Source organism: Podarcis liolepis (assembly GCF_965112155.1).
Source record: "Podarcis liolepis genome assembly, chromosome: 14".
NCBI classification, from domain to species: domain Eukaryota; kingdom Metazoa; phylum Chordata; class Lepidosauria; order Squamata; family Lacertidae; genus Podarcis; species Podarcis liolepis.
The window spans coordinates 50400259-50421534 of NC_139569.1; the positions used below are offsets into that span (position 1 = coordinate 50400259).

Sequence of the window (21276 nt, forward strand, 5' to 3'; positions counted from 1 at the left end):
GCCTCCTGCACAGATCACGTTTGCAACCTGAGCATCCACTGTACAAAGGACTCTATGATCTGAAAGTAGAGACAATGTATGTACTTTTGTAATCCAAGAAAATCTTTAATAAAAACCTTTTTTTAAAAAACGGTTTTCACCTGCTGGTGGAAGGACAAGGTGGGACACAGTTTAGCTTCTCCAGGGAGGGAGTTCCAAAGAAGGATACAATGGTAGGTAGTATCGAAAGCCGCTGAGAAGTCCAGCGGAACCAACAGGGACACACTCCTTGTCCAGTTCCCAGTGAAAGTCATCCACCTCGTTCACAGATCCCTAAGATGAGTAGTTCCATCTTTGAGCCCTATAAAAGAAATAACATACAATGATGTGATTTGAGCCAGCTGTGCTGAACTTTCCTGAGGATTCTTTAGGGATCCTTCTACTCCCTTTCTCCTGCCATCCCCTTCCCTTCTTTGTATTGCCTCTTACTAAAGGAACATTTCCATAAGGCTTAGTGACATTCACTTAATACAGTACCATTCCAAATCCTTTGTGTTCTGTACAAAATTAGTTATAGATCACCTGTATTAATAGAATATGAATTCAGATATAAAGGGAAACATATATTTATGCCATACTTTACTACAGTTGTACCTCGGGTTAAGTACTTAATTTGTTACGGAGATCCGTTCTTAACCTGAAACTGTTCTTAACCTGAAGCTCCACTTTAGCTAATGGGGCCTCGTGCCACTGGAGCACAATTTCTGTTCTCATCCTGAAGCAAAGTTCTTAACCCAAGGTACTATTTCTGGGTTAGCGGAGTCTGTAACCTGAAGCGTATGTAACCCGAGGTACCACTGTACATACACTTCATTTTCAAAATATTAAGGGTTGTAGTCAATGTTAGTCCCACTCAACATTAATTTCAATGGGTCTCCTCTGAGCCAGAATATATACCTTCCAACATTTCTCCAATGAAAATAGGGATGTTGTATTCATTTTTTAAAAAAAAATTCATTGGAGAAATGTTAGTTATGGAATAATAATAATAATTATTATTATTATTATTATTATTACACCCCACACATTTGACTGGGTTGCCCCAGCCACTCCGGGCAGATTCAAACATATATAAAACATTAAATATTAAAAAAACTTCCCTATAGAGTGTTGCCTTCAGGTGGCTCAGGGGTTGGATAATTCCCTGCCAACACTTCTACAATGAAAATAGGGACGTTCTAAGGAAAAGCAGGACATTCCAGGATCAAAACAGAAACTTGGATGGCTTCTGTAAATCTGGGACTATACCTGAAAAATAGGGACACTTGGTGGGTCCGGGACTAACATTGACTAAAACCCAATGAAAGTTCTTTGCTCTTTAGCTGAGTTTTGCTCTTCTGAAGAGACTACAACGGTACAGCCCACAAGTGTAGCAGTTTATCAATATTTATATTAAACATGAATAGTTAGCTATCAGATTAATAATATTTTTAAGGAGAACTTTGTAAACTGACAGATTAACCAGCTTTTTGCACTTAGGTCATGGAACTGTAGAGTTGGAAGGGACCCCGAGGGTCATCTAGTCCAACCCCTGCAACACAGGAATCTTTCGCCCCACATGGGGTTCAAGGCCACAACCCAGAGATTCAGAGTCTCCTGCTCTATCACTTGCACACAGCCTCTTCGTTCCCCTTTGGGTAAAGAAACAGAGCAGAAAGACAATTAATTATAGTTTCCTGTTATTACATCCAAATTTGGAAATCGTGGTTAACTATTTCCAAACAGCCATGCTATTTCACCAAATGTGTAATGTGATGTTCTTATGATTATATTAGCGCTTTGTTATTAGTGCCCCATGGTGCAGTATATAGAAATTTAAGAAATAAACGTAAATTTAAAAAGAGGAATAAATGAAACAAATGATATTTTTATAATCACTTCACATATTCAAACACCAAGCCCTAGTCTTTTCTTTTTTTTAATTTTCTACGACTTTGGATGTACTTTGCCAACTTTTTGCCACATAATTTACATTAGTGGCCATTTTCAAATGTTTATTATTGTACAGTGTGTAAATTAATAGTTTCCACAAATATTTAGTAAATGTTCTAAAACATTAAAATATCTTACATTAACATACATACTTTAGTTTTTCACCTGTTTCGCTAGCACTGGCGTTATTCCACAGCTTAGGTTTTTATTTTTAATATTGGAGTTTCCAGCATAAAAGCTGGGGGAGGGCAGTAAAGCCTAACGGGAAAAGGTTGAAGATAAAGAAATACTAAGGAAGCCGTTTCCCTCAGCCGAGCTCCTCCTGAAGCGTTTATTTCCCCTCCGCCTTTATATCGGGTATAAAAATGACGAAAAGGCGGGCGGGCCCTACTGAGAGAAACTCGCTTGCCCACACCCAAAATGGATCCTAAGCTCCTTCTACGTCTCGCACTTCGGTTGGCTGATTCGCTACCACGTGACTGCCTCGCGGGGAGATCGGCCGCGCTGGTTGGGTAATACCGCGAAGCAGGGGCGGTTCTTAGCGATGCTCACCGAGGCTCTGCTGTGGGAATGCGGTCGCCTCTTCCAGGCCTTGCTGCCCTCTCCAACTCCAGGCCGGGCGAAGCGGCCGCCGAAGGCGCGAGATGGCGGCGAGCGGGAACCTCCTCGCCTGGTGAGTGCGCGGCTTGGGTCTCACGCCCTCCTTTTCCCTCCTCGGTCAGGCGCCGCCGTCCGCATTCGGGGCACGATGGTCCTTCTTCAGGAGCCGAAGGGAAGAGGGCGGGGGACCCTCACTTGCTGCAGTCGTTTGCTACGCTGTGGGACGCAGTCAGGGAAGAGCATCTCTGAGCGTGTGCAGAGTGCTTTTCTCCTCTCAGCGTTGAGGAAGCAGAGCCCGCTCCTCCAAGCGGGTGGGATATGTAGCCTGAAAGTCTCTCTGTCTGTGTTCCCTTTAAAACATTTTAGCAACAGCCTTCCTTTGCAGGTTTTCCTGTTGCCTTCATGGAGGGCTTAACTCCCAGATAGGTTTGTAGGCAGCCATACCCTCACAGGCACTATCCTACCTGCAGTGAATCAGACACCCAGGTATGCACCCTCAGGATGTTCTTCTGTGCCCCATATTTAAGTAAATACATTAGTGTAGCTATTTACAGCGACGATATTGGGGGGGGGGCGTGCTTTTCAGTGGTGGCCCCGCTTGGGCCACCTGCAGCAGGTATCGTCAACCTTTTCAGACCCAGCACTCACTTGGGACCCAAACGTGACTCTGGGGACGCATTTCTTAATCTTTTACCATAGATTTGCACAGTGGTAGTGCTCCTGCTGCAGCCCACCATGGATCAGCCCCTGACTCACTGTGGGACGACCCACCAGTACTGTATGGATCTCCCCATTGAAGCTTTCCCGATGCTGACCATTAACAGCTTCTGGGTGCCCATTTTTGGCCTCTTTCTGCCCCCAGGCATTTGGTTGCATTTTAAAAGTGTGGTGGTTACAGTGTTGGACTAGGACCCGGGAGACCAGGGTTCAAATCCCCCCTCAGCCATGAAGCTCTCTGGGTGGCCCTGGAGTCAGTCACGGCCTCTTAGCCTAACCTTCCTCACAGGATTGCTGTGGGGATTAAACGAGGAGGGGGAGAACCACCTAGACCACCCTGAGCTGCTTGTTGGAAAAGTGGGGTATAAACGTGAGAAATAGCAATAATAACAAAAAGAACTAGGAGGTGGAGAAAACTACAGTGGTGCCTCGCAAGACGAAAAGAATCCGTTCTGTGATTCTCTTCGTCTAGCGGTTTTTTCGTCTTGCGAAGCAAGCCCATTGAAGGATTAGCGGATTAGCGCTATTAGCGGCTTTTAGCGGCTTATCGGCTTATCGGATCAGCTGATAAGCGGCTTAGCGGCTTAGAAAAAGGGGGGGAGGAAAAAACCAGCAGGAACTCGCAAGACATTGTCGTCTTGTGAAGCAAGCCCATAGGAAATTCGTTTTGCGAAGCACCTCCAAAACGGAAAACTCTTTCGTCTAGCGAGTTTTCCGTCTTGCGAGGCATTCGTCTTGCGGGGCACCACTGTACATTTAAATATAGCATGGTTATTACAGAGTCACAGTATAAGAACGTAAGAAGCACCTGCCTGGCGGCTGGGTGACCAAAGGCCCATCTAGGCTGCATTCGAGCCGTGCCTTTAAAGCACCATGGGACCTCTTTAAGCAGTCATGGCTTCCCCCAAAGAATTCTGGGAGCTGTAGTTTGTTAAGGGTGCTGAGAGTTGTTTGGAAGCCCCTATTTCCCTTATAGAGTTAAAATTCTCTGAGTTGTAATGGGACAGTAATAAGGTGTCCCTTAAAAGCTCTCATTCCCCTTAACAAGCTACAGCTCCCAGAATTCTTTGGGGGAAACTATGACCTTTGTGCTTTAAACATAAAGTGGTACCTCAGGTTACAGATGCTTCAGGTTACAGACGCTTCAGGTTACAGACTTCGCTAACCCAGAGATAGTACCTCGGGTTAAGAACTTTACTTCAGGATGAGAACAGAAATAGTGCAGCGGCAGGAGGCCCCATTAACTAAAGTGGTGCTTCAGGTTAAGAACGGACCTCCAGGACGAATTAAGTACGCAACCAGAGGTACCACTGTATAGTGAATGTCACCCTGGTCTAGCAATCTAGGATCACAATGGCCGGACAGTTGTCTATTATGGGAAATTCTCAAGGAGGAGAGGTGAGAACGACGGCCCCTGCCTTCCCTGCTTGTGCTCCCCATGAACTTTTATACCTCCTCCAATAGTGGATGTAAAACAGAGCCATCATAGCTACTGTGGTGTTCTGTCTATTTCTGTGCATAGCCTCCCCATTTCCATGTAGTTATAATTACAGTGGACCCTCCGGATACAAACGTAATTTGTTCTGGGGGTCCGTACGTCTGCATCTAGAGGCGCCGCTTCTGCACACATGCACAGCACGATAGAGCACTCATGCGCACGGAGCGCTTATGTTCATGCACGCACAGCGAAACCCAGAAGTATACACTTCTGGGTTGGCCACGTTTGCAACCCAAAAGTTATGTTACCCAAAGGTAACGTAACCCGAGGGTCCACTGTATCTCAATTAGGAAATTATACGTGCTGTTCTCCCATAATAATGATCAAGATCACAAGGTGATACGTTAAATAATACCTCTCAATAATATAAAATATACTCAGCATATAGAATTGCTGCCTTCCAGTGCAGTTCTGTGTAAGCTCAAGTTACTCAGAAGTAAATTGCATTGTTAATGGGGGCTGCTTCTAGATAAGTATGTGTAGGATTACTGTGACAGGCTGCAACCCAAAACAATGGAATGTCAAGACAATTTTTTTTGGTGCACCAGAGGGGGAATTGTGGGTTTTCTTCAATGATAAACTGTGGCTCCTTGCAGTATGATAAACCATGGTTTATTTTTCTGTTTGTACTGGTGCAGTATTTAACCCATTAGGAGTCTTTTTAAAAAAACATTATTTACCATTTTAGTGCATATGTTAGAGGATAATTTATCAGATCCTTAAAATAAAGATTATTTTGCACTCTCCCATTTTTCTTCTGCAGATATTCTTTGCATAATTTGGAATAAATTATACAGAATTTTATTTGTCTGCTGCCTTTCCATAGTTTTTAAAACCATGTTTAAGGTGGCTTATAACATGAAAAAACCATAATTACAAACAAATAACAAAAGTAGTCATAAGCAATAAAGCATTGCAAAGTACACAACTAAATTAAACAATTACCATAGAAATCATAATAAGATCTAAAATAAAGATGTAAAAAATATCAAAAACAGCAACAACCCTGCCCCCCACAAAACCCTCTAAGCCAGGGGTAGTCAACCTTTTTATACCTTCTGCCCACTAATGCATCTTTCTTGATGGTAAAATTTGCTTACCGCCCACCAGTGCTCGATGGAAGGAGGATTCAGCTTGTGCCGTAGAACCCCCTACCGCCCACCTAGAATCCTGAAATGCACCCACTAGTGGGTGGCAGGGACCAGGTTGACAACCCCTGCTCTAAGCAATACCCCAATCCAATAATCTGTTCAGCAGCCTCAGCTTTTGTAGCTGGAGTCAGTCAGAGACCTGACCTCACAGGCCAGGTGGAAAAAGATCTGCAACACAAGGAGCAAGTGTTGAAGATGGTCTCTCAGTGATTCTCATTTGTTGTGATAGAAATATTTTTGAATGCATTTTAAACCATTTATATTGTGCAAGCTGTAAAACAAACCATCCCCAGTTTTAAATAAATAATGAACACAAATGGTTTTGTTATTGGTTGGCAAATCAGTAGAGTCAAGAGAGGAACTAAGATGAAAAAATTAGTGTTTGAGAAAGTATTCATTCATTCATTCATTCATATAAGCAGGTACAGTTATTATGCAAGATTTCCCTCTTCTGTTTCATGAGATACACTTAGAATTATGCCATTGCCTTTTATACCACTGGATTTCAGTTTCTAAGCAATTTCCATGGTTAGTCTGTTGCAGCAAATTTGCCACAATACTGTTAAAATTTGCAGAATATTTAGCCCACTTTCCATCACCGTTGTCCTCAATTAGAATACTTAATCCAAAGAAGTTAGGAATAGACACAATAACATCATGGGACCTGGTTATGACTTAATAGCTGATGGATAGTGATTTGTGCTTAAACTATGATTTCTTAGCATTTATAAACCATGTTTCTAGTACCCAAGCAGTGTTCAAGATAAAAGTTAACTGATCTCCATCTAGTCAATGTTAAGTTCATTTTATTGTTGTTATTAATTCATTATTCTGCCTTTTCTTACATAAAACCAGGGATATTCCACCTAAAAATGGTCACGATGTGTATTTCTCGCGAGATATTTATGAAAAATACTCATTGACTCCAACTCTCTCTGAGCTACTGTTACTACCAAAAAGGTACCAGTATACCCTTTCTTTCTAACTTTGGTTTGGAAGGCAACAAGCATTCTAGGAAAGAACACATAGGCTTATTTTATATTATTTTTTAATATTGTGCAATAATTTGAATAATAAAATTGTGTGTGTGTGTTTGAAAAAACAGTTAAATTATACATCATCTAGCACGTCACATTGCACTTGCTACAACAGGCAGAAAAATATTTAAGTGATCTACCAAGACTCTCAGCCATTTTCAAGTGTCCAGGCGTGCAGAGGGGTGGTGAGTTTGGGAACCACTGCATTAGGACTTATTTTCAAATAAGCATATGTGATTGCAGCTTTACATTACATTCAGTGCATGTTAACTTAGAAGTTCATTCCACTGTGTCCTCATGTTATTAATTAGTTGCTTTTCAGGGAAAAGCCTGTACAAAGCAGCAGGGAGAGAGAGGATTTCCTTTGGAAAGGGAATGATAGCAAGAATCCTGAACCTGGGACCTAGCTTGTGAAGAGAAAATGGGACCAGTATCTCCCCCTTCGTCTCAGGAGTTAACTTGGGGAGGGGGAAGAGAGAGAGAGCGCTTTCCTTAACTGCATCTAAGGGAGGCTGTGGTTGTGGCTTCAACAGTTTAGGACAGAACTTGGGGAGGAGGAGTAAGTGAGGAGAATGTAGTTGCTAGAACATATAAACAGATAGTCACCTCCATGAATACAGGAATGTGGCTCTATCTGTATTCCATGATGCCACCATTAAGGACATGGAGAGACAAAGGCTGCTGATGGAAGAACAGTGCCCCCAAGAATGTGTGGATTCGCACCTGAGATGCATCCCTTCTCTCCTCATAGAAGCTGTGATCTGAGGAAGAAGGGAGTCTGCTGACAAAAGGGTCAGTCTAAATAAAGAACAGGCTGGCGATGTAGGTGAAAGGGGGCTGTCAAAGTGATTTAGGCTTGCATTCTGCTGAAGGCCTTGACAGCAGCACGCCGTGAAATAATCCTGATGGGCTGCCGTCCCACTCCTCGTCAAATGTAGCTAATTTAAGCTGCTAGAATCACTTGACATTCCTACATCAGGCACATCTGAGTCAGCATCTTGTTGGTGTAGCAGCTTAATTAAATTTGCCAGTTCGTGCCACAAGGATGGACATGTTCTCTCATTCTGAGAGACAGCTGTGTAGTATTATTAAGAGCTGTAGACATGATACTGTTGAGACATTTTCCTGGTGTGTAAATCAAGTCTTTCTTTTTCACTAGATCAGCAGTTAACACTCAGTTTAGTTAATCCAAAATGTGCTTATTACTGAGCATGCTTATATGTTAAATAATTAAGAGGTAAGCCAGCCATCACCCATTAGAGTGTTTTGAGTATCATCCGTATAATTGATAGCACCGTTTGAGGACCTGTGTGATGTGGGGTAGCATTTATATAACATAAACTGGCCTGGATCCATAGTGCCATAAATCAAATTTCATGAGCCCAAGGGGCCTTTATGTTTGTTTTTCTCATAAAACCACTCCATATGCCGTCTGACATATTACTTATGCAGCTGACAAGGTGGGAGGGGGGATACTTGAAAAATAGTCAAAAAATGAGCTCACATGAGCCTCTTACTTACAATGAAAGAACACAGTGGGACTTGTTTCTGAGTAAACATATGCAGGATTTAAGTGGTTTCTTGGATCTTGGCCATTGACCAAGCTGGTGGGGTTTCTTCAAAGTAGTCATGATGGTTTGACAAAACTAGTTATGAATTTTTGTTAGAAAGTTAGGTATTAAAAATGTTGTGGTAGCAATATGAATTATGCTCCCTGTTGAATGAGAATTAAGGCTGTTGGTCTTGTAGGCTTTTGCCTACATTTTAAAAAAATTGTCTGTATTTGTTTCAGGCACACAGAAGGCAATGCAGGCATATCAAACGATGTAACAAAAGAAAACAAGTCTTCTAGCGGGCAGCCTGCAGTAAAACCAGCTGCAGTGGCATTCCAATCTGCAGCAGAAATTGCATCTTTTCAAGAGCCTAGAGTCCCCTATCCTTACTTTTCTAGTTTGACAGAGAAACAACAGAGGAGATACTTATTTCTGTTGTCTGCATACTTAAATGCTGATCCCAGCCTGATCGATCCATCTGAGCAGAAAGATCATTTACAATATCTGGTAAGGGTTCCATCTCTATCTCCCATAAAAGTGACATGATTTGCTAATAAGATGAACAAGTGTTACTAGGTAGCCTTTCATGGAAACAGTAGTGTTGTGTCTGATTGAAGTACAGGCACATGAAGCCTACTGTGTGTAGTTCTATAAACTTAGGAAGCTGCCTTGTTCTTATAGTGCAATACTCTCCCTGGCAGTAGCTCTCTCCAAGTTCTTCTCCACAGATCCTTTTTCGCTGGAGCTGCTAGGGATATACCTCTACCTACTAGGTGAAAAAAGGGACGCGGGTGGCGTTGTAGCTTAAACCACAGAGCCTAGGACTTGCTGATCGGAAGCTCGGTGGTTCGAATCCCCCCAACAGAGTGATCTCCCGTTGCTCAGTCCCTGCTCCTGCCAACCTAGCAGTTCAAAAGCACGTCAAAGTGCAAGTAGATAAATAGGTACTGCTCCGGCAGGAAGGTAAACGGCGTTTCCGTGCGCTGCTCTGGTTCGCCAGAAGCAGCTTAGTCATGCTGGCCACATGACCTGGAAGCTGTACACTGTCTCCCTCGGCTAATAAAACGAGATGAGTGCTGCAACCCCAGAGTCGGCCACGACTGGACCTAATGGTCAGGGGTACCTTTACCTTTACCTTACTAGGTGCAAAATGTTTTTTCTGCAGCCAAGCTATGGCTGCTTTGTGAAAAGTTTTGTGTAAAGTAGTTTGCCTTGTAGATCTGTCCCTTTCCCCCATAAAAGATGCTGTATGATGTAGGTTATGTTTGTTTTTTAGCAAATGAAAGAATTTGTAAGCAGAGAAGTTGGCGAGTTCTTGAAGTTTGCTCAGAATGCTGCCAGAAGTTGCTCTAAAGATTATGATAACATCTCAGAGGAGGCCTTGCTTTACACCAAGGTAATAGCTGTAAAAGGTTGCTTTGCTGCTTTCTGACCTTTAAAAACATAGTTTGAAAACTACATAGGAAACGAGGTTTTATTAGGTGAGAGACGCTATGTGTAAGATGTTAAAATATATATATTCTTAGGGAACACATACCCTAATTTCAAAACAGCAACAAATATTTAAGTTGTGTACATCTGCCAGTAATAAATGCAATAGAAAAAACTTGCATCTCATGCAGAGGTTATGTTTCAGGGATGGCATGTATATGCAAAAATGTATTTACCATACTTTTCCGTGTATAATACTAGAGGGTTTTTTTACTCTCAAATAATGTTCAAAAGTGTGCCTCATCTTATATATGGATAGTGGATGTGGGGGGGGGGGTGATTGGCTGCAGCCGCAAGCAGGAGCTGCAGCCGCAAGCAAGAGATTTAGTGGCTGATTGTTGGCTGCTAGAAGGGCTGCTTTGGGCTGGCTGCTTCTCCTCTAATTGGGTTGGTGTTTGGTTTCTGCAGCAAGGACTGCTGTGGATTGGCTGGCACTGCCTCAGTTGGCAGCTGCTGTTCTGGGACATGCGCGATTGTCACCTGACACATTTTCTCAGTCAAGTTAAGTGATTTTCGGCTCGGGAAGGGTCTGTTGGTGATCGACTGTTGCTGCTGCAAGTGGGCGATGGATGGATTAGTGGATGCCGGCATTTCCTCCCCGCAAAAAAGCTCAACAACTCTGAGCCATCTCCCCCCATTTTCTTAAAATTGAGTCCCCAATTATACATGGGGGAGTCTTATACATGGAAAAGTACTCAAATGCCACACACAAACACACTCTTACCTTCCGGAAGCAGCACACCGGGTGGGTCTTCCCCGCACCCCCAGAAGAGAGCTTTTAAGCTCTCAGGATTTCCTACTGGTCTCTGGGAGGCTCTTGTGTAAGTTATAAGTTGCTTGTATTTCAGAACTGAAACTCCATTGTAATTTAGCTGTACATTATTTCTGAGACACCGTTATAGAAAGCACACTTTTACAACCGTATTTTTTTTTACCTTCCAAGAAATTTTTAGCATCTCGTATTGGTTATGTGACGAACTATCCTGAATTCTATAACCTACAAGAAGTTACCAGCATCATGGGAGGAAAGTTCTGCACAGAACTGACATTTAAATTGGAAAAATGCCTTCTTGCTTTGGTAAGTTGTACTTTCTGGAGGAAAATGCTTTATACCAAGGCTACCTCTAACTCAGCATCGTCTACACTGGCTGTTGCTGGTGCTCTAGAGTTTCAGGCAGGGATCTTTTCCGGCCCTTCCTGGTGATGCCAGGGACTAAACCTGAGACTTTCACATGTTCTCTGCCACTGAGTGAAGACTGGCAGGGCACTTCACATGACAGTTCTGGCACTGAACTCAAGTGTCAGGGACTGGTTGAACACAGAGGAACAGTGGGAGGAACAAGTTGGGGAACCCCTAAGGGAAGAAGTCTCAGAGCCTGGGGATTGGTGGTGGCGCGACAATGAATGGTCAGAGGGAGAAGACTGAGAGGAGGAGATGTCAGAAACTGAAGAGGTAACAGAGCTTGGTGAGGGGGGAGAGTCTGTGGCAGGGAGAAGTCCAGAATCAGAGACAGAGCTGAACAGGAGAGTGAGAGGCCAAGAGGCAGAGATGAGTCAGGCTTGTGAAGGGGCATGGGGCGTCTTCCCCCTCTTGCTGTGGTTGCTTGAGAGCAAACAGGCAAGACTCCAACCTGTCTTTTCCAGGCTTTATTCTGGAAACTATTTACAGTGAAGAGTGTCATAAGTTCATGTCTGGCTCAATCGCTAGCAGAATCTGGGAGTGGTCGGTCCTTGAACCTCCCCCAGCATAACAGTCGCGTGACCCCCAACGTTCTTCCCCCCTCCCTGCACCAAAACCTACTGTGCAGAATTGGCGCTGGCAAAGGGGTACTTTCTTCCTCTCCAGTTTGCTCAGGCTCGGTGTTGAGGCTCTCCCTAGCATCTCCTGGTCCCTGCACCTCCTCTCCACTGGAGGTGGGGCTTTCCTGCTCGCCAGAGGAGGAACTGCTTTGCAAGATCTTTGGAGGTTCCGTATAACACAACTGCCCTTCCACCTGACGCCAAGGGTACGACTGTACTGAAGTTTTCTGTTCATTTGGAAGCCGAGCCAAAAGTGTTGGTTCTCTTTTTTCATTCTTTTTTCATTCTAGGGAAAGGTGAGCCTTGTTAAGCGATACTTTCCAAAACTGCCTGCACCAATACAGTTACCTGATAACCATAAAAATAAAGTGGACATTGCAACTCCAGAGCAGAGAGCTTCAGCACTTCACAATGTAAGTAAATGAGATGCTATCAGCAAGAACTATGACCACACAAACACCTCAGTTTGGGTGGCAGTTGTGAACCAGCTGTTCTTAACAAACTATTCCTAGTGATTATTTTCCGTCAAAATGTACATCACATCACCTAATCAGAAATGACTTTTGTCTGATACAGTTTAATGGAAGGTAGACATATACCAGTTTTAATTTGGTATTGGATCCAAAGAACTGAAGGAACAGAGAAAGAAAATGTGTTTGTGCAGTTGTGTGAATGGTTGTACAAGTGCTAGTTGAAAGCTTTCAGTGGAGCAACCACAACATGTTGGGGGTCGCATTACACTGTGAGAAACTCAGTTAATAAACAAGATGTGGTGTGTAACATGTAAAATCCAGTGCACTGCAAGCAGTTTTTTTTACAAGAACCTCTGCAGAGGCTTACACTCTTGGGTTTGAGAATCAGTTTTCTTGTGTAGTGATCTTCCACTAAGCTGGAAGTGATCCTTTGGTGGGCACACAAGGCTTTTTGCTAGAGGAACAGTACATTCAGAACCAGATGTCCACATTAATCAGTGTTCTTCAACCTTGGTTCCCCAGATGTTGTTGGACTACAACTCTCCGCATCCCTAGCCACCTTATCCAATAGTCCAGCAACATATGGGGACCTGAAGTTGAACACTGAGTGAGTGAGCTTTTGTTCTGAAAAAGCCTTCAGCATTTTGCTCTATTTTCATTGTGGTTTTATGCACCACCTAAAAGTGCACTGCAGCTGAAGAATTCTTCCAAGAGTTATTAGGGCATCTAATCATGCATGCAAGGAAGCTGTTTCCATCTTTAAAATCATTAGTGTTTGAATCCATGAAAATATATCTGCAGTATTAATAAATATATTGATCCCTGCTTTAGAAATTTGGCTCCTCTTTCTCCCCTGTCCCCAAATCAAATGATTTTCCCCCATAATATTTTCCCCTGCTGGATCAAGTACTTTCAGTACATGTCTAATAGTGGAATGTCATATTGCTCTCACTCTGATTTACACTTTGTTTTCTCATTTTGTTTTCAAAAAGGATGTTAGTACAGATCCAAATGCTGAAAAACTTGTATTGAAATATGGTCCTCAGGTAGTGCTGACGAGTGAGTCATTATTTACATTGTTGAACAATAATGGTATGAGTTACAGTGAACAGTGGGAACTTCCGGTTTCTGTGAAAATCATCTCTAATGAAGGTATGTGCATGTTATTTATATATATATACACACACACAGAAATATATTTTGAACCAAAGGGCTGGTGCTTATTTTCTGGTGTATATATTATATATTATATATTATATATATTATATAATATATTATATATATTATAAATTGTGTGTTTTCATACATATAGCAGATATCAAATTAGAATATTATTGCCCTGACAACATTTCCTGCTAGCCCTTTGAAGATGCTGGTGAATTTTGAACTGCACCCACATACCTAGCTGGGTTGAACTAGTTGAACTAATTGAGACTTCCTTCTAAGTAGACATGTCTAGGATTGCATTGGACATGTTTAAGGGTTTTGCTGTTAATCTCTTGGAATTATAAGGGAAATGAAGGGGGAGGGAGAGATTTCTTGTAGTGGGAAAAAGGTCAGTTATATCCAGAGGTGTTTCACTATGTTGCAGCAAAAACAAGACTTAGCAAATTTGTTAACAAACATCAGGAAATAATGAAGAATAGGAAAAATAGGTAAAGCAAAATCGTAAAGTTTATAGAGAGAGATGCACAGATATATTGCATCCTTCTTACTACTTAGAACAGTAACAGTGTCCAGAGACATGGAGCACAACTAATAATGATTTCTGGTGATATTTTCCTGCTACTTTTTCCCACCCCCACTAAATTGTTCTCCCAAGTTGATTATGACCATTGATTCTATTGCTACATAATTATTTGCAGTTATGCAGGAGAGGAAACAAGGAACTGATTTGGTATACTGGTTCTCCTCCAACCACTCAGCAAGTTTTTGTGTTTTTTTTACTGTAAGGACAGCTGAAATGCAGTGGTTTGTGAAAGGAAAAGGTTTGTGAAAAGCAGAATAAGAAACCCGGAATAATAATAATAATAATAATAATAATAATAATAATAATAATAATAATAATAATAATAATAATAATAATAAATTATCTTCATCATCATCATCATTATTATTCCCTGTCCATCTTGATGGGTGCCCCATTAAAGTTACTGGGAGGAAGTCACTTTTATTTCTCTACTGATTAATGCATCTTCTCACAACTTCCTTTAATTAAAAGGAAAACAGGAAGTTAATTTGTAGGTAGGTGTCCAAAAAATAACGATTGTGCTACTGGAAAGTGAACATACACTTTTTTTTCTTTAAAGGTTTCAGACCAGTCAAAGTTGCCTATATTGATCCCCCTCTCCCAAAGAAAGAGATGACAGTGAGAGAAAAGAACCATTTGTATCATGAATTTCTGGCAGATTTCCACATGACTAAAAAATCAAGCATTTTGGCACATGTTGCGATACTAGACAACCCACCTGAAGGACTTGTGAGTTCCATTTTTATGCTTATTTAGTTTTATTGAGCACGAGGGAGAATTTAACTTTCGTGCAACTTACGAGATGGTACTGGATATCTTGTGTTCCCTGATCCTGCATAGAAATCTGCTACAGAATATCTGTTCTTGCTAACCTCCCTTTATATTTTGGGGTGGGGGAAGTTTCAAGTCATCAAGGGTTGCATGGATACATTTCTTAAAAGTGCAAGCGCTCATCTTCATCCAGCTCTTCTTGATCCAGCTTTACCAAAGTCTTTTCCAGAGTGCTTCACCTTTGTTTTCCATCGGTACAGAGCATTTCACCATGCAGAATGAAGGTGCCCCTTGTCATGCTGAGTACCTGGGTGGGCTGGGTCTCTGCAGATCTTTAACTTTCAACCTGCCTCAGTTTGCCCCCCTGTATACAAGGATTTTCTATCTTTGTTCTGCATGACTGCCAGATAAACACACAGGAAGCTGCCTTATTCTGAGTCAGACCATTGTTCCGTCTAAGCCAGCAGAGAGTGGCAGAAGCACTCCAGGGTTATAGACAGGAATCTTTCCAAAATTTACCTGGAGAAATTACCTTCTGGTAAAAATAAATAAATGAAACTTTCCCATTTTTTTACAACTACCCCCTGTGAGGTAGTTTAGGCTGAGAGATAGTAACTGGTCCATGGTCAACTAGTGAGCTCCATCCAGTGTCTCCTTGTTCCCAGCCCAACATTCTCAGCCATTACACCACACTCTGTACTATGCAGTGGATACAGGTTTCCCCAAACCTGTATTCTGACAATAAAATGTGGCTTTTCTTGATAACAAATGTTGGCATTTAGGGTGGGCGTGTATGTACTTGTGACATTAGTTCCCCCTTCTCTCTCCAGGGAGCACAGGGCAGTGTACTATTTATCCAGTTTTATCTGCAAAACAAACCTGTGAGGTAGATTAGGCTGAGTGTAGGTTACCCAGGGAGCTTCATGATTTTATGAACACAGCTCTTCACAGTCCATGTACACCACGGTGTTGAGTACAGCACTGGCTCTTAAATGTCACTATTTCCATTACTGTGCCTTAATAACAGAAAATGAGGCAAAATTCGAACAGTAGCTAATTTGCAAATCCTTCTACAAGAACATGTTTTCATCACCGATGAACTGGGTTTTGAAATATTTTCCCCATTCCAGTGTATACCTTCTAAACACTTCCATTTCCCTTGTTTCCTTGTATCAGATGTAACAATCACAATCTAACAAACCACAATTTGTCAGAACATATGATGTGCTCACTTCCTTCTCTTACTGTGCTTTAATTCAACTACAGTTTCCATTATGTCCAAACAAGGAAATTGTGGTTTATTATATTGAGTGCAAGCCCGGATCCAGTCCTGGTTTGTAGTCTGAGATTAAGCCACAGTTTCCCAGTTCGGACCTGTTGTTAACAATTTCTGAATGTTTTCCATTATGACAAGAGAGAGTAGTAGGTGGAAAAAGATGAGCACAATACAAATTATTGGTCTGATAAACCACGGTTTTTTAGATTGAAATTGTTGTGTGTGAGCCTGACCCCTGAAACATTCAATGCAGAAATATTGAATAGGCTTCATATATTAACTGTTAAGCAGATCATTTTGTTCACTGTTAAGAGTGGCTCTCTATGTAATTTTTTTTGTTTTCCTTCTTTAGCTGGGAGCACCACTTGAAGCATGCCAAGGTAGACGGCTTCAGGTACCTGACTCTGTGGATCTAGACTTTGGCACTGATGTGACAGAACTAGAGACGTTTGGTTCTGTATCTAAGCATTCAAATGCTTCTAAACTGGATAACATTCCTGCAAAACCTGCCAGTATATCATCAGAGCATGTGAAAATGGAAAAAGTACCAGTGTTGAACATGAACAGTGGCACAAGCTCGCAAACATCTGACTCCATCAGCCTAGACATTCATACCAATGTCACATTGACAACAAAGCCTTCTACACCAGAGAGCACTCCTGTGAAACATGAATATATGTCAAAAATCTTATCAAAGCACCTGAAAATGGAGAAAGAGTCAGTGTGGGAGGTAAACAGTGATGTTGGAGAAGGAAGGAGCAAAGGCCCTGAACGGAGGCTAGAATTAAGCACAGAACAGGATTTTAATAGGACTCCAGCATTAAGTGGTGGTGTCTTGGGTTTGGACTGTGAAGCAATTTCATCAGTTAAAGGGTTCAATTCGATGGAAATTGAACCAGATGGCAAAAGAGTTGTTTACGTCAAAGATGAAACTCTGGACAAGAATACCTTATTAACTTCAGATAAAAATAACTTCAAGGAAGGAGGTTTGGCTTATGCAGCCAAAGATGATAACTCATCCATTCTCTCCTGCTGCAGTGACACAGATGAGGAATCTTTGATAATTGACACAGGACATAAAAATGGCACTGACTGTGAATCGGGTGTGGTTGCTTCTGACCGAGGCCCTGAAGCAGTTACTCCTGAGTCTCCTCGCTCGAAACAAGCCCTGTTAGGAAAACTGGCAGATCCTTCAAGGATTCCAGTTCAAGAAATGGCTGTGTCCAAAAAAGATTGTGAACAGATGTCTAAAGAATTTGATCCTGTTGGGCAGATTTTGAAAATGCAAGCTGAACTTCTCAAGCCACCTTCTCCACACCGACAAGATCAGCCGCAGATGAATTCTGAAAGAAGCCCTGCACCAAGCCAGGGGTATCCACCATCAAAAGTACCTTCTGCTATGGAGCCCAAGCAAAGTACCACTGTGGATACCAGTAACTTACCGAAGGTTACCTGGACATCATATTTTCAGGGATCTCAAAAAGGTGAGTTTTTTGGTGGCTGTGCTAAGAATGATTGGGCAAAGCACTACCAGAATCCAGGTGGTGTGCAACAACTTCTGGGACATCCTGGCCAACCGTCAGCACTTTCCTCTTTGAGGTTGAATCCAATGTACCCATTAGTCATACGGCATCCTTACATGTTGCAGGGCAGAAAACACACCTTTTAAATGGGCGCAGCCTAGTGAATGTGATGAGATATCGACCAACTGTCTTTTTCCTCTCTCTTTTGGGAAGACATGGTTTGGGATGCAGCTGAAGATTGTTTGGAATATGAACCTCCTCAACAGGGCAATCTTATCTACAAGCTGTTCAGCCTTGGCGACCTGCAGCTACTGGTGCGCTGCCCTGTGCAGAAAGTAGAGCAGAGGCCATCCAACAAGAAAGCAAAAGTCAAAAGGGTAAGCTTTAGTGTTAAATGGATCTTGTGTTTTTCCAGACATGTAAAAGAATGCGATTTTCTCTTTGAGCCATTTCACTTGCCACCTCCTTGGTCAGCAGCCAGAGCTTGGTCCACTTTGAGAAGGTGGAATCATAGAATTGAGTTTGAAGAGACCAGAAGGGTCATTCAGTCCAGCCCCCTGAAATGCAGGACTCTTTTGCCCAACTTGGGGCTTGAACCCACAACCCTGAGATTACGGGTCTTCTCCTTAATTAACTGAGTTAGTGGCTTAGCTCCAGCTCCCACTCGACAGCATCCTCTTGCTTTAGCTGCAGCTCCCTCTGAGCCTCTCCCCACTCTGGGGGGCTGACCTGCATGCTGTGCTGGAGTGCTGGCAGCAGCTGCAAGTCCCACTTTCTTCACCAAAGCAGAGAATGGGGAGATGAGGACTCCCTGTGTTGCTGCTTTCCCCACTACCCCTTTCCACCAGCTCCTTGTGTGCAGCATCTGTGTAGTTCATTGTCTTCCAAGACTCCTTTTATTAAAAGAGTCCTATAGTTCTATGGCGGAAGGAAGTTAGGGGAAAAACTACTTATGATACTTTTCCTGACACTTTGTTTGATCATGTAAGCTAAGCACATAAATTTGTTGCTGCTTCTGTTGTTGTGCCAGCTAAGCAGAAAGACGAGGAGCCTCCCAGGATGATTGGAGGCTCCTCCACTGCAGCTTGGGATGTGTGAACAACATGGTTGGGGTTCCATTTCTCCATAAACAATCAGCTTTGTTGCTTGAGGGTGCTGTTAGGTAAGTGCTTCTCAAGCTTGGGTCTCCAGCTATTGTTGGACTACAGCTCCCATCATCCCTGACCACTGGTCCTGTCAGCTAGGGATGATGGGAGTTGTAGTCCAACAACAGCTGGAGACCCAAGCTTGAGAAGCACTGTGTTAGATCCATGCCTTGCTACAGATGCCTCAGTGGCACCTGTAGTACGAAGCACCATTCCCCAGCTAAGGTTGTTCCTCGACAGAAAGGGCCTGGCCACTGTTGTCCACATCCTGGAAAGTTGTTTGATGTTTGGATGATTGCAACCCATTATAGGTGAGGCCACCTTTCCTCACACTTCAGTTCATTCAAAGGACAGGTGCTAGACTACCAGCCAGAATAGGAATAGGAATTTTCCAGCCCTGCTGCCTGAGTTCCTTTTAACTGGAGTTGCCAGGGACTGAACCAGGAGCACTGTGCTCTGCTTCTGATCTATGGACCTATTGCCTCCACAGAATCCAATCTAGGGTTGATGGCTCAAGCTAGTATTATGGTTATAATACTATATCCATACAAAGTACTTGCACTGACAGAATTTATGTACTGCAAAGAAAATAAAAGTTCTCCATTTCAAAAATCCCTACTGTTTTGTTCCTTTCTGCTATGTAGTAACATTCTACTGCCAATGCCATACAGTGAAATGTAAGGGGCAGGGTTTATCCTCTTAAGAATTGGAGAGGCATACGTTTGGGGAAATGTTATTGCTACTCTGCAGAAGATAAGTAACACAAATGATGCTTATAAAATTAGTTTGTGGGGAGTTGCCTCAGAATATCTTAGGCCTCTTTTTGTCCTTGAACTTCCTAAAGGTGGCAGCATTGCACTTCTGGATTTTCAGAATGCCCCGTGCATTCCATTCACATGGGTGCAAATGTTGTTAAGTACAATGAAGTCAGGTCATATAATCAGTATCTTTAGATTGTAGCTATCCATAACAAACGTTCCCAATGTGAGTAGAATGCACTGTATCAATGATGACATATAGAGCCATTACAAATATGCATCTACGCAAAATTGAAACCACGGTGTGGTTGTGACCTCAAGACTGTTTATTCCAGCAGTGACAATTACTGCTGTGGTGCTCTTAAGAGAATACAAAAGGGTGAGAACCACTGTGTACTTTTTAAATTTACCATGATGCTACAGAGCTGAAGGGAGGCAGACTCTGAGCTCTCGTAAGTTTTCCACATTTATATCCTCACAATGCATGTATCGAAAAGTTGCATAGCAGAGGAAGTGGGGCAGGGTGTCATGGGCTGCAGGGTGCCCTCAAGCAGGTGAAACCAGCGCTGCCTGAAAACTCAGTGCGGGGTGGGACGTGGGTGGTGCACAGCCTGCCGGGCGCTCCAGCTGCTGCATCCCTCCTGGTCACAAGCGGGCGCAGTGCTGCCAGAAAAAGCAGCATGGGGCGCACTGCTGGAAGGGCACCTGGAATGGGCACCCGGGAGAGGCGTGTAAGTGCCGGCCTGAAGGTGTTCCTCCCAAGTCCTGGGCGCCCTCCCAGCGGTGCACCCCACAATGTTTTTTCCTACAGTGCTGGGCTGGCGCACGCCAGCTGCTTCCCTCCCAGGAGGGATGCATTCACTCGGGCAACACACTTGGATGCCCTCCATGGTGTGTGTGGGGGTGCACACATGCCCCCTTGCCCCAGGCGCCAGCGGGAGTTGCTACGCTGGTGTGCATATTGTAGAACCTTCACAAAAAAGATAATCACCCAGAAGTTACTTCCTTTGCTACTTTGCATCTCAAAATAGTTTTCAGATTAAGGGAAGACTTCGTGAACCCCAGGCCTGGTCCCAGATGAGTCCAGTCTGGCACTGGCAGTGAATCAGATTCTGGTTATTTATGAAGTATATAGACTAAAAATATGTTAACCAAGTGAAAACACCCCCTCCCCTCCGGTTTTGCAGTACTTTCCAGTTTACGTATTGCCAAAGCTAGAATATCAAGCCTTCTATGGAGTGGAAGCATTAACTGAAGGTGAAGTATGTCGTCTGTGGACAGAGAGTTTGTTACATTCAAGAAGTACATTTACAGTTGGTAAGTTTAGTCCTGCTGAACATAAGTTGATTCGTTCTGGGTTAATATTTTCTGATCCTGCACTAAGGGGATCGTAACTTCCTGTCATTTTCTTTCTGCAAAATTCTTCACATAACCATTTTTTTAAAAAAAAATGGACCAACTGGGAATAATTTCTCAATGGAAAAATTATGCTGAATGTTCCAATATGTAATTAAGTCCTGTGGCATGCATAGGAAATTCATGGCCACAAAGATGTAGCAATTGCACTTTTGATGGACATCAGAGTTGGGCCAGAGTTTGGGGATGCAGTCCCTTAGAATTCCACCAGGGGGCTGGAGCTTCTCTGATTGGCTACCAAGACAGCCAGTCAAGTGGGGGGTGGAGCCAGCACTTTGGGAGGGAGAACAAAAGGAGCTGTTTCTGAGGGATAGAGTTGGATAAGGATAGAGAAGGGAAAGAGATT

General features: G+C 42.9%; 1 protein-coding gene across 4 annotated transcripts in view; it reads left to right on the top strand.

Moving 5' to 3' along the window:
* Window positions 1-2498: 2498 nt before the first annotated feature.
* Window positions 2499-21276, top strand: part of ICE2 (interactor of little elongation complex ELL subunit 2) — a 29486-nt gene continuing 10708 nt past the window's right edge. The window contains exons 1-11 of one of the 4 annotated variants that reach the window (XR_014519190.1): window positions 2499-2644; window positions 6793-6897; window positions 8767-9034; window positions 9804-9923; window positions 10962-11096; window positions 12109-12231; window positions 13284-13443; window positions 14601-14770; window positions 16441-17572; window positions 17825-17988; window positions 20702-20831. Coding sequence is in view for 3 of the 4 variants with exons in the window: in XM_083475653.1 (XP_083331779.1) it covers window positions 2616-2644; window positions 6793-6897; window positions 8767-9034; window positions 9804-9923; window positions 10962-11096; window positions 12109-12231; window positions 13284-13443; window positions 14601-14770; window positions 16441-17572; window positions 17825-17988; window positions 20702-20831 (2536 nt within the window). In the remaining variant the exon portion in view is untranslated. Of the gene's footprint in view, window positions 2645-2807; window positions 3058-6792; window positions 6898-8766; window positions 9035-9803; window positions 9924-10961; window positions 11097-12108; window positions 12232-13283; window positions 13444-14600; window positions 14771-16440; window positions 17573-17824; window positions 17989-20701; window positions 20832-21276 lie in introns of those variants that run through there. The other 3 variants (XM_083475653.1, XM_083475654.1, XM_083475655.1) reach the window with 3 other exon arrangements.